The sequence below is a fragment of the Hypomesus nipponensis genome, chromosome 17, assembly GCF_054491055.1.
Source record: "Hypomesus nipponensis isolate SF chromosome 17, ASM5449105v1, whole genome shotgun sequence".
In the NCBI taxonomy this organism is placed as follows: Eukaryota; Metazoa; Chordata; class Actinopteri; order Osmeriformes; family Osmeridae; genus Hypomesus; species Hypomesus nipponensis.
In genome coordinates this window covers 17,596,068-17,612,557 of record NC_140377.1, presented here as the reverse complement: position 1 = coordinate 17,612,557, position 16,490 = coordinate 17,596,068, and the positions used below count along the sequence as shown (strand labels likewise).

The following is a 16,490-nucleotide window of genomic DNA, read 5'->3' as shown; positions in this document are numbered from 1 at the left end:
ATGCTAACTAATGCTATTATAGTCAGAGAATGTCTCATAAGGGTGCTTTGGCCACTGAAGGGAAAACTTGGGCAACTCTGACTTACTTTCCTCTTCCTCCAAAAAAACCTCCTTATGTCCGTCTCGTCTGTGGAACAGTCATGTCTGAAGTGCTAGCTGCAAGCGCGATGCGTTGATCAAAGAGTAGGAGTTAAATCTGCATGCGTGATGCCGTTTGTCTAGAAAACGTGGAGTGGAATTCTATTGCTATGGGTATTCTCCCTACTGATAAAGTGGAACGGATTTTTGTGAAGCAATGGAAAGATCGCTGGACTAGTAGACCAGTCATGCACTAATATTTTGATTGCAAATGTGGGGGGGTCAAAAAAAATTTAAGTGGGGGGGACGTGACCCCCCCAAGTTACATTGTGGCGACGCCCATGCCGTGAGAGCTAGTGGTGTCCCAATACTCCACCCCTTAAAACCAAGTAAGATCAGGAGCTTACTTGAAACCTACGGCTATGTAAATACTGCACAACCGGCAATGGCGGCCAGATCATCCAGAGAGTCCGATAAATTTTATATTTTCTGTTTAATTCATTGATAAATTGGAACGCTAATGTTACAGTGCTGATTTGCACAGTCCCGCATTTCTCTGACTAGCATGTCTACAATTTTAAGTAAACTCCAATAGCAGCGAATTTCGTTTGATATCAGTGCATAACACTACTTGCTTTGGAGATATCGATACATGCTAGATGAAGTACCCGTAACCAAGTGGCGTCCCATTCCTTAGGGATATGTAGCCCTTATCCCTCAGTTTTGAGGGCCGTGGGCTAGGGGTAAACTGAGGGCAAGGGGTAAGGGGGAGTATTGGGATTCAGCCCAACAGTGCGTTGACACTGCAGCGACGCGAATCACTTGCCATCGCTTGCCTTCCCACAATTCACCACGTTCGGGGGTGTACAAACAGATTAATGTAGAATCAGACAGGACCGGTCCTAGGCAAAAGCGACATAGGCAGCCGCCTAGGGCGGCATCAAGAGGGGGGCAGCAAATTCCGAAGTTCATTCATTACAACCGCCAGAGGGCGCCAAGTCACATATCCGTGTTGCGGTTGGGGGCACCGGCACTGATCATAGACATAATAAAGAGTAGACACCGCACCAACCGCTACTGCCTACTGGCGCTGATGAGCCGTGGGGACGCCATCTTGGAAAGGTCACTCGCTCCACTTAGTGTAATCTGTTTGGCTGGGGAAATCTGCTGTCAGCGAATTTAATTAATCATACAGAACTGATTTGTGACTTTGTGAAGGGCCCCCGTTCTTGCCATGTGACGCAAGATCTGATCTGAGGCATCGGAGGGTCCCCCAAACATTTTAATTTATTAGTAAGTCATAGTGAAATTACATTTAAGTTTACTTCTTGAGGTACTTACATTAATTGAAAGTGCACTTGAAAGTATTGCAAAGTATACTTTGAGGCTCTTTAGGAAGTATACTTTATGAACTGAAAGTGCACTACACAGGCTACTTTACAGTATTCAAAAGTGAACCTTGAAATACACTATAAGTGTACTTTAAAGTTTACTAAATGACTTAAAAAGTGGTCAAATTCAGTTTACTTGGTAAAAAAATAGTATATAAATAAGTACATTGCTGGTATACTTTAAGTAACATGATAATAGTATACTTTTTATACTAAGTATACTTACAAAATAAACTTGAAGTATACCTCTTTTTTGTAAGGGTAGGCTTCGTCGTTATCCCCAAAATAGCATTTCGTGACCACATATTTTGGTCATGTTTGGGGCTCTGGGAGTTACAGACCCGAAGACTCAAAATGAAAAGCATGCGTGTCATGTTGACATATTGGTTGGCTCGGCCAAACAAGCTTGAAAAACAATATTCATGACAGTTAGCGTTCGCAGACTAGGCTACTTGGAGGCAGTGGCGTAACTATAGGGAGAGCAGGGAGTGCAGCTGCACAAGGGCACGTGGCGGAAGGGGGCCCGTCCTCGATCTCAAGTGAGAACTCTACCTGAAGAACTGACCGGGCCCCTCGCTCTGCGTAAATCACAGAAAGGTTAACATATGATCCAGTCCAATCAATTCGCAAACATTTCTCAATTTTGGTGTCAGTTATTCTCACCTGTCCAATAAACATTTTAACAATAGTCAGTCTTAACAACAGCAAATAATTCATTTTGCCTCATTTGCCTTTTGCTGAATGAAACAAATCTCGTTTTTAGTAAGTAATATTGTCTGGGTAATATGTTGTCAAAGATTCGAAAGAAAGATTTGTGATTGTTTGCCATCCTGTTGTGTTGTGTTGCATTGCGTAGCATCTTGAGTAATTGCGTTAAGTAGGCTACCCCATGCCCTTCATTCAAAAACACAAAAGTGGCTGCAGGAAGCGGCTCGAACGCAAAGAGCAGGATGAAAGGGTGGCAAAACTGGCAAAATAATCTTCATTTGGATTTGTGGCGAGGTGTTCAAGAGGATGCTACGTCTGACTAGCCTGGTCCTAACCAGACCCTCGTACATTACATTTGTACAGAGGGTCTGGGATCGCTCCATTGACAAACGTTAACTTCCTTGAAGGCGGGTCGTCTGTTGAAGTTTAAAACTATTGGATCTGCCCAGAGCCACTCTGATTTGCCATAACCAATCGCAAGCGTTCGCCTTAGCCAACTCCTTCACCACTGCTGTAACGGAGCTAGCTGCCGTAGCTGGAAAATCAAACTTTTCCCGAACCCCGTGGGGGGAGGGCCACAACATCATGGCCACCAACAAAACTCAGCAAGGATTGTTCTTGCTCCGACTTTAATTTATGGATATTCGGCAGCGTTGCCACAACGGACCTAATAGCTTCGATCACTTCTTTCTCCGCTGCCATGACTGAACTACAACTCAAACTAGCGCACGACATCAACGTCATTGTTCTCAGCCACTCCCTCTGTTCGCTGATTGGACCTACAAAAAATGTGTTTCTGGAAACCGACTTCAGAGCCTAATTCCCAGACCTACTACTGAAGCGAAATCCAAATTGAGCGGAAGTACGTGGGAGGGCAGAGCCAGGCTAACGTCTGACCCCCAGCCCAACAGCAATGAGTGAAACTCAGCCACCATGGTAGGCTAATGTTTACTGTCTGGTATAGCCTATTGAATGCATTTAGACATGGCTATTAAACGTCATTAAATGCACGTATAGGCATAAGGCAGCAGCCAGGTTAGATATTGAAAACAATGTGCAGGATGTTGTTGGAAAATAGCTAAAGCTAGATAGGCTAAACGTTAAGATAGCATATCTAGCTAACAAAAAAATAAGCTAGCTAGCTACCGTTTCGGAAAAATAACGGACCGTCGGAAATATTAGTTAATTCCCGGCCAATAGAAAACATGCATTACCCACTTTTGTTTTCGAAGTGTTACACAATGGCATGCTGTACTGCCCATACTCATGAGTTGCTTGGTGTCATTGTTCCCGTATCAAATGTGGCATATATTCCAGTGCAGTTTATAATCTGATTTACAAACACAAAGCTCCCATTCTGGTTGGGTGCGATTTGTAGGAAATCCGTCTTATTTTCCGAAAAATACGGTAGTACAGTATTGCCTGTGGACGGTTCTGTAGGAAAATAAAGTATGTTATTGGGAAAAGTTTGTATTCCTATTTCCTACACAGTATTTACAGAATTTTACGATGTGTTTGGCAGAACTGAAAGATTACCAACACAAAGTGGTCGGGAACGTCTTCTGTCTCCTGAACAGGAAACTGAGATCATGAACGTGGTCCTGGAAAATAACGCCATAACATTACGGCACATACAAAGAAAAATAATAGTAAACAATGAGATATTTCAAAATATTGATAGGGTAAGCTTGTCAACACTGGACCGTGTCTTGCGCAGAAATAATCTGAGGATGAAGCAGGTCTACAAAGTGCCATTTAAACACAATTCAGAAAGAGTCTAAGAATTGCGAAATAACTATGTGCAAGTGAGTCCTATACAATCCCACAATTGATGCATACACAACACTGTATAAATTATACATATTTCAGTATTGTAATCATAATGATTGTGCTTCACAATAGTGACCACTCCATATCTGATATTGTCATGTGTGTTTCAGAGAGTCCTTGAGGTAGAGATGGCTGCAGTGGAGCACCTGTTCATCTTCACTGATGAGGTTCGATTCAACCTCACAAAAAGACGAAAGAGGGGAAGGAATATCATCGGCCAGCGTGAAATTGTTGAAGTCCTTGGCCAGCGCGGAGGGAACATCACAATGTGTGCAGCGATTACCCACCATAGCGTCATCCATCACCATGCTACCCTTGGCCCCTACAACACTGCCCATCTGATCACATTCCTGGACACCCTACACAACACACTCATTCCACCAGATCAGATAGACGGCCCAAAGCAGCTCAGGTATGTTGTCATTTTGGACAGTGTAAGTTTCCACCGGGCTGCTCTGGTTCCTAACTGGTTCACTGCCCACCCATGCTTTTTAGTTGTTTATCTCCGTCCATTTTCTCCATTCCTCAATCCTATTGAGGTTTTTTTTTCTGCCTGGAGATGAAAAGTGTATGACCGAAATCCACAAACACATATACCCTTTTTCTAAACTATGGAAGACGCATGTGATGATATAGCAGTTCATGCTTTTCATGGCTGGATTCGCCATGGTAGGCGATATTTCCCCCGCTGCTTGGCCAAGCAAAACATTGCTTGTGATGTGGATGAGGTGCTGTGGCCAGACCGAAACAGAGTCATTATGATGAATGGAGAAGAAGTGTTTTCCATTCATCATAGTGTTTTACATTGAGCACATCAGAGTTCAACTGGTTCTTATAAAGTCTATTCATATGATTTGTGTGTCATTTGAAAACAAATAACATTGTTTTGAATGTAAAGTTTCATTTTGCAGGAGAGTTGAGGGGGTTTGCCTATTTTGTGTGTTTTTTATTTGTGTGTAGAGTTCTGAGAGTATGAGGCATGCTTTCAGAAAATGTGTGTAACCAATTGAGAAACTTTAATGTGGTGCTGCTTCCCCATTTCTCAGTTTGGAACAAGATAGAATGGGGGATGAAGGGTTAAAGTTAAATAAATCAGGTCTAGTCAATAGGCCACCTTGTGACATGCCAACACTTTATTGTTTGTGGTGACATGTAATTCAGAGAATCCAGTTGTATCTCTTTCCTGGAAGGTGTAAGGCTGGGTGTCACCCTGCCCCCACCTCCTATGCTAAATTCTGGAGCTGCTGGACGGAGTCCCGATGGGTCTCACACCTCATTGTGTAACATACTGTCGCATAGTTCAAGTCTTTGACTAGCATTGCTGTGTTGATAAGGGTCAGCGTAGTCTGATTAGTTGTTCTTGTGTATAAAGTAAAAATGACTAAATGTAAATAAAGGAAATGGGCAAAAGTTAACTCCTTCCAATGTCAAAATCATTAATTACGAGTGGATCTTTTTTTCAGTTTTTCATCAATAACATTGAGAATATATTGTTAACAAATGTCAAAATTATTATCTGTAGGTCTATCTTTCACTTAATAACATTTAACATATTTATCTTATAATAACTAAGTCTATAAGTCTGTGTGTTTACAAATTAGAATGGGTTTAGTTTCCCATGATCAAAGAAAGAACTGGCCATATCTTGCAGGTGTCCTCTTTATAATCCAACGGAGTGCAGAAGGCTTCCGCAAATGAACTAATGCGATTAACAAAGGTATTCGCAATCAAATGAAACTAAGCCTAGTAAGGAAAATAGGAACATGCTGTTTTGTTATTTAGAAGCGAATTCGCTTTTACAACCAATAATCATCTGCTTTCAAAGGGGCTGGCTAGCGGGAAAAAACTATAAAGTGGGTATATTTTCAGTATAGATTAGTGAATTTTGTTAGATAAATTCATGTGTTTACTGATGTCAAAACTGCCAGCATATTGCAAATGTACAGCGCTGCATGGGCGTATTTAGCCCTATTTCAAAAAGTTGTATTCCCCCCCACCAAAAAAATAACATATAAAAAAACTTGTTGTTTTATCTTTTTTCTTTCATATTTTAAATCTAAATGTGTTTATTTCTCTTTCTAAAATCCACTAGAGGACAATATTTACAGTTTTTTTTATTGTTTACACACTAAAATAAAAATCCAGACAATTTGCAAAATTCTACTCCAACGAGCAAAACACCTCCACAGATTTGCACAACATTACACACAATGTCTGCTTCACCCCTTTTGCAAAGCATTACACACAGTGATTTGTAAAACTCTACACACATTTTCACACCTTAGACACAGATAAGGATTGTGAGGTTACTTCCTTGTCATTACGAAGCCCCGAAATACCAATGACCACACCAATGAACTAATTGGATAAACACATCCACCAGGTGTGGAAGCACACATGTGCTAATTTCAAAACACAGCACTCAGGTGTGCTATAAAAGGCAGATGGTGAGATTACCTGTCTTCAACAAAAATGGAAGGATGTAGAAGAAGAAGAAGAGTGAGAATGAGAGGGGGAGCTCAAAGAGGAGAAGGAGCTAGAGGAAGAGGAGAAGGAGGTAGAGGAGGAGGCCCAGGGTACAATGTCTCATTCCATCGGGCTGCTCTGGTCCAGAATTGGTTCCATGAGCACCATGAATTTGAAGTCTTATACCTTCCCCCATACTCCCCCTTCCTGAATCCAATCCAAGTTTTTTTCAGCATGGCAGTGGAAGGTATACGACCTGCGGCCCTATGACCGTTTGCCCCTCATTCAGGCCATGGAGCAGGCCTGTGATCATATCAAAGCAGCTTCTGTGCAGGGGTGGATTTGTCACACGAGGCAATTCTTCCAACGGTGCCTTGCCAATGAAGACATAGCCTGTGATGTGGATGAAGTCTTCTGACCTGATCCAGCCAGACGGAGAGATGATGAATAGTTACAGTATTCTTGTTGCTTTTACAGTAGTTTTTCTTCAGAATCAAAGTGTAGGTACTTCATGCAGTGATTTTCTACAGATTGTATTTGTTTCATTGTTTTCATTGTTGGTTGATTACTGTAACTGATTATAGTAAGAAATACTGTAAGTATTGAAATAAATACTTGAAATATTCAGTCTGCAGCATCAGTGTTGTGCAGTGCTTGGTATGTTTATAGTAGGCCTATTTATGTACATTCTCCCTATCTCAAACTAATAATGAAGAATGTTGTGGGTTTGTGTGAAACTGGCTGCAATAGTGTCTGATCATTGAGGACTGTGTTTTTAAATGAAAACTAATAGCAATTTCACAAATATGTGTACATATTTTGACTGAAGTGTGTCATTTTGCAAACAATCTAGGAATTATGCAAATTCAGTGTGGTGTTTGGAAAATTGTGATTATATTTTGATAAAAAGAACCCGGTTTTCAAAATTGCGTGTAAACAGTTGAAAAAAACTGTAAAAGGATATTTTCAAAAATATCTTCTGGGGAAACATGACCCCAGACCCCCCTCGTTTTGCTGGGTCACAGGAAAAATAATAGCGCCCCCAAAAGTGGGAACCTAGATTCGCCCCTGCAGTGCTGTAAGGTGAATTAGGCCTACAATTCTGACAACTGGCTCAACCATTGTGTATGTAAGGACTTCTGTTATGAAGAAATTCATTGTTTGTGGTGGTAAGACAATATAACAGAGAACCAATAAAGTGAACTTTAAACAACATAACATAAGCAATTTAGAACGTAGGAAACAACAGACAAACAAAGGCCCTATCCATAAGGCAATGTGACACTAGGGTAAGGGTCTACGGACGCACCTACCACACTGGAATGCTGCTACACTAGGTGTTTATGTATGTTTAGTCATTGTATAAGCGAAGCTTTCTAAACAGCTTTAGCACTGAGATGGTGTAATGACTACAATGCTGATTTACAGTACAAAGCCACTCGTCCCATTGTGACGTGTGGTCTTTGTTTTCAGTCAGACACAGCTTCTGCATTTTGTATTTTCAGTCATCAAATAATATTTTGCCTCCAAAGCACACATATTAGAAATATTGGCCAATCAATTACCGTAAATAATTGTAGAAATGCAGGTGCCTGAAAAGGCACTTATGTGTAATGTATTTCAGCCTCACAAGAGAAAAGCATGTGAAATGTGAATCGATTAAGATCTCATTTATTATGTTTTTGTCTCCATGAAAATAGTACTAGATGAGAAAGTTGAGTGGGTGCAGTTGAGTATGCGTTGTGGAAGGTATGTCTCCACCAACAGTGTGGCATTAGTTATGTTATGAGAATTCTACACTTGTCAGTTAGTTGTAAGAGGGGAGATAACAGCAGAAAATAATAATGAGGCAGTAATGTCGTTAATAAAGTCGACATGTTTTCAAAGTCTCCGATGTTGAAAGAGACAGATAAAGATAGGATGTGTCAAGGTCAAGGTAGCTTTATTTCGTAACCGTAGGTAAAATTGTTTTACAGATAAATAGAATTTTGTTGTCCAGAACAATATGTGGCAACACAGATGTTAATACAGAGTGAAACACACATCAGAAACTAGGTTTTTGACCCCCTTATCTACAGGAAATTCATAACTAAACCATAACCAAGTGATGAACCTACCAGGTGTATGGGTAGGCCCAGACCCAGATGCGGGGGAAAACATATGCAATGCCATTTAAGAGTTTTATTTATATTTGGAGAGGAAACAGGTACTTCAGGTTTCTCTGACAGGTGAGCATGTCTTGTTCAATTGTTAGAGGAAAAGGTGTGTGTATAGAAGGAGGAGTGGAACATTTTTGTTTAAAAGGACAGAACATCTTTAACAATTTACAAACTGAATCATGGCAATCTGCAAAGCACTATGCTGGACTCTGTTGGTTGCCTTCCTGGCAAAAGGTAAGTTCGCCTTTTGTTCTAATGCAGTACTAAAGTGATATAACTGAACACTTTATAATTAAAGTTTTACAATGGTATTTGTAGGCCATTTAGACATATATATATATATATATAAAAAATACTTTTAATTGTTTCACAATGTGCTTGATGAGGTAAAAAATATTCCTTTACAAGGTCATTAAAAGTTTTAATTCATGTTTTGGGGACTGATAACTGAGTTTATAATAGGAATCACGATTAACAACAACAAAAAAGAATAACTAGAGTTACATTTATAAAAAGTATTTCCAACCACCCAATTAATTCTAGAATTTTTATTGGTAAACAATAATCTGTGTCAATTGTATCTGGCCATAGTAAAGTGTTGAATCACATTCTTTTAAATGGGAAATTGCAAAAAAAATACTTGTTAGACATCTGCTTTGTATCCCTGGATGGGTGAAGTACGGCTTTGGACCAGTGGACATTTTATTTCATAAAAAATAAATTTACGACAATTTTTTGGGAGGAACAGAAGGGTAAAATTTGCAGTGGCCTCTTACATTTCATCTTTCTGTTCCTCATAAGAAATTGTCCTTCTCAACTATTGAAAAATGAAAGAAAAAGGTACAGTGGTCCATTTTTTTCCCAGTGGTGTATATTTTGCTTAGACTGCTGATTTGCATGTGAGATATGCACTCAAGAGCCACTTCGAAGACTTAATATTGTTTAGAGTTTTAGGAAATATAAAAAACTGCTGATGTAACTGAATTTTCCATGGCAATAGAGAACAGTGTTACAACATTTCAGCCTCATATAAGCTAACTCAGAGATAAGATCTGATTTTGCAGTGGGACTGAAGCAAATAAAATGTAATTTGTTGACAGGCAGAGAGAGTAAAGGAAGGACATAGAGGAAGATCTCAAGGTCTTGGCCAACTGTTACAACTGTATGTTCTTAACCATGCAGGAGCGTTTGACATTCACGTGAAGATAAATAAAATGAAATACCTGGTGTTATTTCTTTTTCAGGGTGTGACACTCAGTTGAATGGTAAGTCTCTTTTTTAATCAATCTTTTCATGTCTACGATCTTAATCACATTCACAGTGCTTGTGCAATGGATGAACAATAGTTCAAGGTTTACATAAAGGTAATTTCAATAGAACTGGTGTATGTTGACCATGCATTGGCTGAGCCCTAGAATATAGGGTGAGGGACTTAAAAGTAAGGCTTCAAGGCTGGCATACTTTATAAATGACAGCAAGAAATGTTGTGCCCGTTTCTCTGCAAGTGAACAGTATGCATCTTCCTCCTCTTTCTGCAGTGCTTCCTTTTTAGTCAACCCTGTGTATTCTCTTGAAAATTAGGCTACATAAGGAACATACATAACACAACACCCTTTTGCTGTCAGTGTGTGGCCAGGCTCCACTCAACTCCAAGATTGTGGGTGGTCAGGACGCCCCAGTGGGAGGCTGGCCCTGGCAGGCGAGTCTACAACGATCAACCTTCCATTTCTGTGGAGGATCTCTCATCAACAACCAGTATGTTCTGACTGCTGCTCACTGTTTCACCAGGTAAGGATTCATACAAATCTACAGTACAATTTTGTGTTTAACCAAAACCTTTCCTACACTTATTTGTGATATACTTAACAACTCCCCCCACCCCCCAGCACCAGCACATCAAATCTGCAGGTCATCTTGGGAGCTAAGAGCCTGGATCAACCCAATCCAAACCAGGTGTCCAGCTCAGTAGCACAGATCATCTGCAATCCCAACTATGATGACCGTACCAGCGACAATGATATGTGTCTGCTGAAGCTGTCCTCTCCTGTGACTTTTACCAACCATATCCAGCCTGTCTGCTTAGCAGCACCTGGCAGCACCTACAATGCAGGCATTGTCAGCTGGGTCACTGGTTGGGGGACTATTAATTCAGACGGTGAGCACTCATGAGGTATCTTAAAGTACTAGACAAGTGTATTACAGACCTAGATTAAAGCTATCCAAATAAAGATAATCGATACCTTGAACAAGTCTCCATCTACTGGAATTGTACATTTACTACAGTTTTACTGATCTAAAAGGAAAGGAAGTACAATTTACTGCTTTAGAATTATGAGTCTTAAAGATACTGATACATTAAATACTGATTAAATTAAGTATCACCTCTATCAAGCCCACTCATATCAAAATTGTATTAACTTTAGGTTTTTAATTACTTTTAAATATGTGTGTGACATAATCACTTTGTGGCGGTAATACTGAAATTAAATGTAATTCAGTACTTTTCATTGGTAGATTTTTTCTGTTTCCCCAGTTAACCTCCCCTCGCCCAGGAATCTCCAGGAAGTAGATGTGCCAATAGTGGGGAACAGACAGTGCAACTGTAACTATGGAGTGGGCTCTATCACAGACAACATGTTGTGTGCTGGTTTAAAAGCTGGAGGAAAGGACTCCTGTCAGGTAATATGCTACTTAATGTACATTTTTATAATGCCTCAAAGGTGATAATCCCTGACATTGTTAAACCCTCTCCAGGGTGACTCGGGGGGTCCCTTGGTCAGCAAACAGGGTGGTCGCTGGATCCAGTCTGGAGTGGTGAGTTTTGGCAAAGGCTGTGCTCTGGCCAATTTCCCAGGAGTCTATGCCAGAGTATCCAAGTACCAGACGTGGATCAACAGCATAATCACCAGCAGCCAGCCAGGATTTGTTACTTTCAACTCTGATGGAACTGACTCTGACCTAAGTATCACCTGCAGTGGCTTACCACCTGTCCCGACCACTGTATCTCCTACACCTAAACGTGAGTGTTAATAGGAGACTTTCATGCATTTGTCTCTAATCAATTCAATGAGTAGCTTAAAGGCTCTCTACAGGTAAATGATTTTGGTGCATCAACATGCAAATGTTCACATATGTCTTCAAATCTCTTTACTTGAGGAGCAGAAGGGACATTAATCATTAATTTGCACATGGACTGGGAGGAAAATAGAACAGAGTTTACGTGAAATTCCTTAATTGGCTAAAAATATGCTGATAGTTAATTATAGTGAGCTCTTCTCAGTGTGTAGATCTCACCTTAGAAATGCAGGCAAGTCCAGGCAAGTGTTCAAAGTGACAATTCTAATAAGGGAATTATTATTTTATACATTCATGATGACTGTAGCATATATATCAAATTAATAATTATTGAATAGCTCAAAGGACTATACAGGTATTTAATCTTAGTGTCCCGTTTTTCAATTGATCCCTGTGTAGCTGTGGTTTGTGGCAGTGCCTCTTTGAATTCCCGTATTGGTGGAGGAAGTTCTGTGGCATCAGCTGGCACATGGCCATGGATGGCCAGCATACAACAAAATGGAACACATGTCTGTGGAGGAACACTAGTGGCAGAAAACTTTGTCATGAGTGATGCTGGCTGTTTCTCCAGGTAAAATACTCAAATAATGTTTCAGTTCTGGCCTAGCTATAAATAGCTATTTAGCAGAAAGAGAGCACCACTAAAATATATGCTTAAATACTTACTGTTTTAGTGTCAAATACATAACAATGACAAACAATGAGACTAGCGAGGTCAGTTCACCCTTACAAAAAAGAAGTATACTTCAAGTTTATTTTCTAAGTATACTCCTTAAAATTATATCAAAAGTTAACTATTTTCAAAGCATACTTATAAGTATATCAAAAGTGAAATATTTTCCAAGCATACTTCTTAAAAGTATATCGAAAGTGAACTAAAAGTATACTATCCATATTTTAGTATACTTATAGTATACTTTAATATACTTATTTTTTGTAAGGGCATGCATGCCTTACTGAATTGAATATACTGGTAATATAAAAATTAAAAAGTAAATGTTAAATTCCACAAATTGGGCTTAGGTTAGCATATTACTTTGAAAAAATGAATCAGTCAACAGTTTGTGTTCAGATTTAGTCTTCAGAAAAAACAACAAATAAATCTTAATCACGTAAAGGTGTCCATTAGGTTTTATTGTTTCTTTCATTTCTGCACTTTACCCAGCCAGCCAAAGGCCTCTGGTTGGATGGTCGTCTTGGGAAGTCTGAAACCAAATGGAACTAATCCATTCGAGGTGACCCTGAATGTAACCAACATCACTGTGAGCAACTTGACGGGAAACAATGTGGCACTTCTTCAACTAGGAACCAAACCCACACTCTCGGACTACATCCAGCCTATTTGCCTGGACACCAGCAACACAAACGTTACCTTAGGCTCTACATGCTGGGTGGCTGGCTGGGGTGCAGGGCAAGGAGGTATGTGAAAAATGTATACATGCGTTGGTGTACGGAGCAGTTGTTTGAATTAAGTAGTGTATGGAATGTATTAAATTAGTGTATGAAAAAAAGATGCAGTGCATTAATCTGTCTTTCCTTCATTCCCAAGTGAGCCTGCAAGAGTTGCAAACCTCTGTGCTGGATTGTGGTAATGCATCAACAGCTGACAGCATTTGCACTGGAGCTGTGACATTGCTAAAGGTAGAGTACCTCCATACTGGCCCTTGGTTGACACAGAGTTACAGTATTGTAGCTGTATGATAACCATAATGTCTCTTCCCTTTCTTTTTTACAGGGTGGTCCCCTAATGTGTAAGCAGAATAATGCATGGTTTCAGGCTGCTGTGTTGACTCTGACAAGCAACTCTAACAGCAGTACTAACAGCGGCACCAGCAGCAGCGGCAGCAACAAAACACGATCAGACTTGGCCCAGGGATCTTCCCCCATGGTCTTCTCCAAAGTATCCCGCTATGGGACCTTCATTAGAGCCACTGTAGGAGGTTTGCTGTCCCCTGCCTCAACCAGCAGCCCTGTTGCTGCCACCACCGTCAATGGAGCTTTCCCAGCTCAGGCCTCCTTCTCTTCTCTCCTTCTCTTGTCCCTCAATGGTGTCTTCTTTTTCCTCAAATAAGGTTTGATCAACCAGAACACAGCCACAAAAGTTTAGAATGCCCTTTCCATAACATGTGTCTAGGAAGTTTGCTTTCATTAATGAATGTTTACAACCTATTTTGCCCTAAATAATTCAAGGACATTTTGTCAGTGACACAGAAAACATATTCCACAAATGTTTTCCAAAAAGTAAGACAAATATGTTCTTACAAGAAAATTTGTATATCCAAGCAATGCAGTTAAATTGGAATAACCTTTGTCAGCCAGAACTAAACTGTACTGAATCTCTCTCAAAGATGATGGTATACTCAAGCTATTTCTTATCAGGGACATACTGCACATATCAGAATCGGAATCAGAATCATCTTTATTGGCCAAGTACATTTCCACATAAAAGGAATTTTTTCAGGGTTTAATCGTCGTATATGTATTCCATTATCGAAGAGAGTTGTGGTTGTCTTTACGAAGGATTTACAGTTTTCGGATTTTGTGTTTATATGGTTTATCATTTTACTATGAAAGGGTTTTACTGTAAAGTAGTTTCTGAAATGTCATGGCTTAAATATTGCACTTGCAGTTTCAAAAATGTTATGTTTAAATCATAAATTAATTTAGTAGACACTTTAATCCACAGCAATGTATGAAGTCAATGGCTGGATTACACTTTGTTTATATCAGTCTAAAGTTTCATGAGCATTTCATTGGACCTTTCAGACACACGTAGCCTACTCAACAAACAACAGGATGAACGTTTAAGGGAAATAACAAATGTCATCACTTGCTATTGGTGGGAGATACAGAAAAGATCATTTTACAAGCTGGTTTAAAAAACATTTCCTTGCATATATGGTAAGCATATAAAGAAGGATATATACAGGTATAAAAACGATTTACACTGATTCAAATCACTATAACAATTGTGTTTCTATATGGCCATTTAACCATTTTAATTAACATGATTTTAATCAATTAAAACAAGCTATGCTGACTAAATATAATAATTTAATCAGAATCTCAAGGCTCAAAAAAGGGGAGCCTAACTGGCCTGTCATAATAATCACAGTTGGCGCACAGCTAGATAATCAGCATCAGCGCCCCTTGGGTACCCAGCATGTAGTACGGTATGTCAAATACGCAAATACTTGTGGAAAATAGTGCGGTTACAACAGCCGTGCGAGGGATTTCAGTTGTTGTTTGTTCAGTTAGATGTTTGTAATGTTATTGTTTATCAGTTAATATAATCTTGTTGGTCACCCTGATTGTGCATGTTGTGTATTTTAATAGGACCAGAGAGTCGGCTGCCATACTGCAATAGGCTATTCTCGCAAGGAGCTCAACATGAGCTCTGCCCAAGCCCGGTAGCCCACATGACTATTGTTAATTGTGCATTGACAGAGATTCTGGAAAGAGGTCAACTCTGGAAAGAGTTACAATATCTGCTGTTTTTCAGCCATATTGGGGAAAATGTGTCAATTGTGGGAGGTATGAATTTAGGCAACCCCTAAACATCATTTAGCCACCGCAGCATTTCTCCCTTAGCTGACCTGCGCTGGGAGAGAGGTTAACTGCATGGATGGAAGTTGTGTGTGGGCAGATGTGTCTTTATATAGGGTGAAATGGAATAAGAAATGCAATACAAAATGGCTGAAAGGGGTGTATTTATGTAATGTAATGTACACATTGCCTCAATATGTTTGTGTCAATAAATCAAATATAATTTTGACTGATGGTTTTTCAAACCTTATTGGCTTTGAGATTACATCATTCTGAAGTAGTACCATGTGCAATTTCATGCAATTTGACATTGAAATGTAGATAGTTTCTTAACCTTTGTCCCAAAGCTGACCAAAGGTAATACTCTGCCCTTTCTATTCATAAAATCTCAACATTTGGTGTGTAGCAGAGAGGATAGAGAGACTGACTTGTAACCTTACGCTCATGAGTTCAAATCTCCATTCAGCCTATTGTTGTTGGCCAAACATCAGCATTGTAAATTTTTATCACATTTTGCCATTTTGTGGAGGAACCCGCATCGCTGCTAGCAGCTATATTTAGGGGCCAAGCGGGGGGGGCACCTATTGTTTTTGTTAGTTTTAGTATTATTATTATGCATAGCGATTGGTGCGAAGTTTTGAAATTTGGCACACTGATTTGGAACGGTCTACTGATTATCGTCAGCAAAGTTTCATGTCGATCCCTGAAGCTCTATAGCGCCACCAAGGCGTCAAAGTTGGAGGTGCGTTTACGCCCACAGCTTTTGAACTGTGAGACCGTTTTTCTTAATGAGGTACCATTGGATTCCTTGGATGCAGACGATTTGATTGAACCCTGTGATGTCTTTGTCGTCATGATGGTTTTTACGTCATTTGTATTTTAAGAAATGCCAACTTTTTCGAACTCCTCCTAGGCCGTTGCTCCGATTTTCATGACAATTGCAACAGATCCTCTTCAGACCATGCCGACAAAAAGTTATCAAAATTTTATCGATGAGTCAAACTGTTCACGAATAACACGGAAACGATTTTGACAAAGAGGACGCCAAAGCGGACGTGAGGCCTTGACTCTGTGACGGTTTACCGTATGGAGTCGAAACTGGAAATGTCATCACAAGCATGTAATCTAATCATCTTCTTACCACAATAACCTTGATATGTCAAAATATGACTGAATTACAGCTGTTTATACTTGGGTCAAATCTGACAAAGCTCGCCACGGGAGAAACGGCTTCCTT

At 39.9% G+C, this 16,490-nt stretch overlaps 1 protein-coding gene and 1 pseudogene across 2 annotated transcripts; both read left to right on the top strand.

Moving 5' to 3' along the window:
• The first annotated feature begins 2,412 nt into the window (after positions 1-2,412).
• Positions 2,413-5,428, top strand: LOC146253765 (uncharacterized; annotated as a pseudogene). Its single transcript, XR_014731685.1, has 2 exons — positions 2,413-3,113; positions 3,700-5,428. The product of XR_014731685.1 is annotated as an uncharacterized LOC146253765 (transcript).
• Positions 5,429-8,811: 3,383 nt separating this feature from the next.
• On the top strand, positions 8,812-15,482 carry LOC146253764 (polyserase-2-like). Its single transcript, XM_084676934.1, has 10 exons — positions 8,812-8,866; positions 9,877-9,897; positions 10,258-10,420; positions 10,519-10,787; positions 11,166-11,311; positions 11,387-11,651; positions 12,107-12,278; positions 12,873-13,126; positions 13,257-13,348; positions 13,443-15,482. The coding sequence occupies exons 1-10, from the start codon at positions 8,812-8,814 to the stop codon at positions 13,776-13,778; spliced, it is 1,773 nt and encodes a 590-aa protein (XP_084533060.1). The 3' UTR covers positions 13,779-15,482.
• The last annotated feature ends 1,008 nt before the right edge of the window (positions 15,483-16,490 follow it).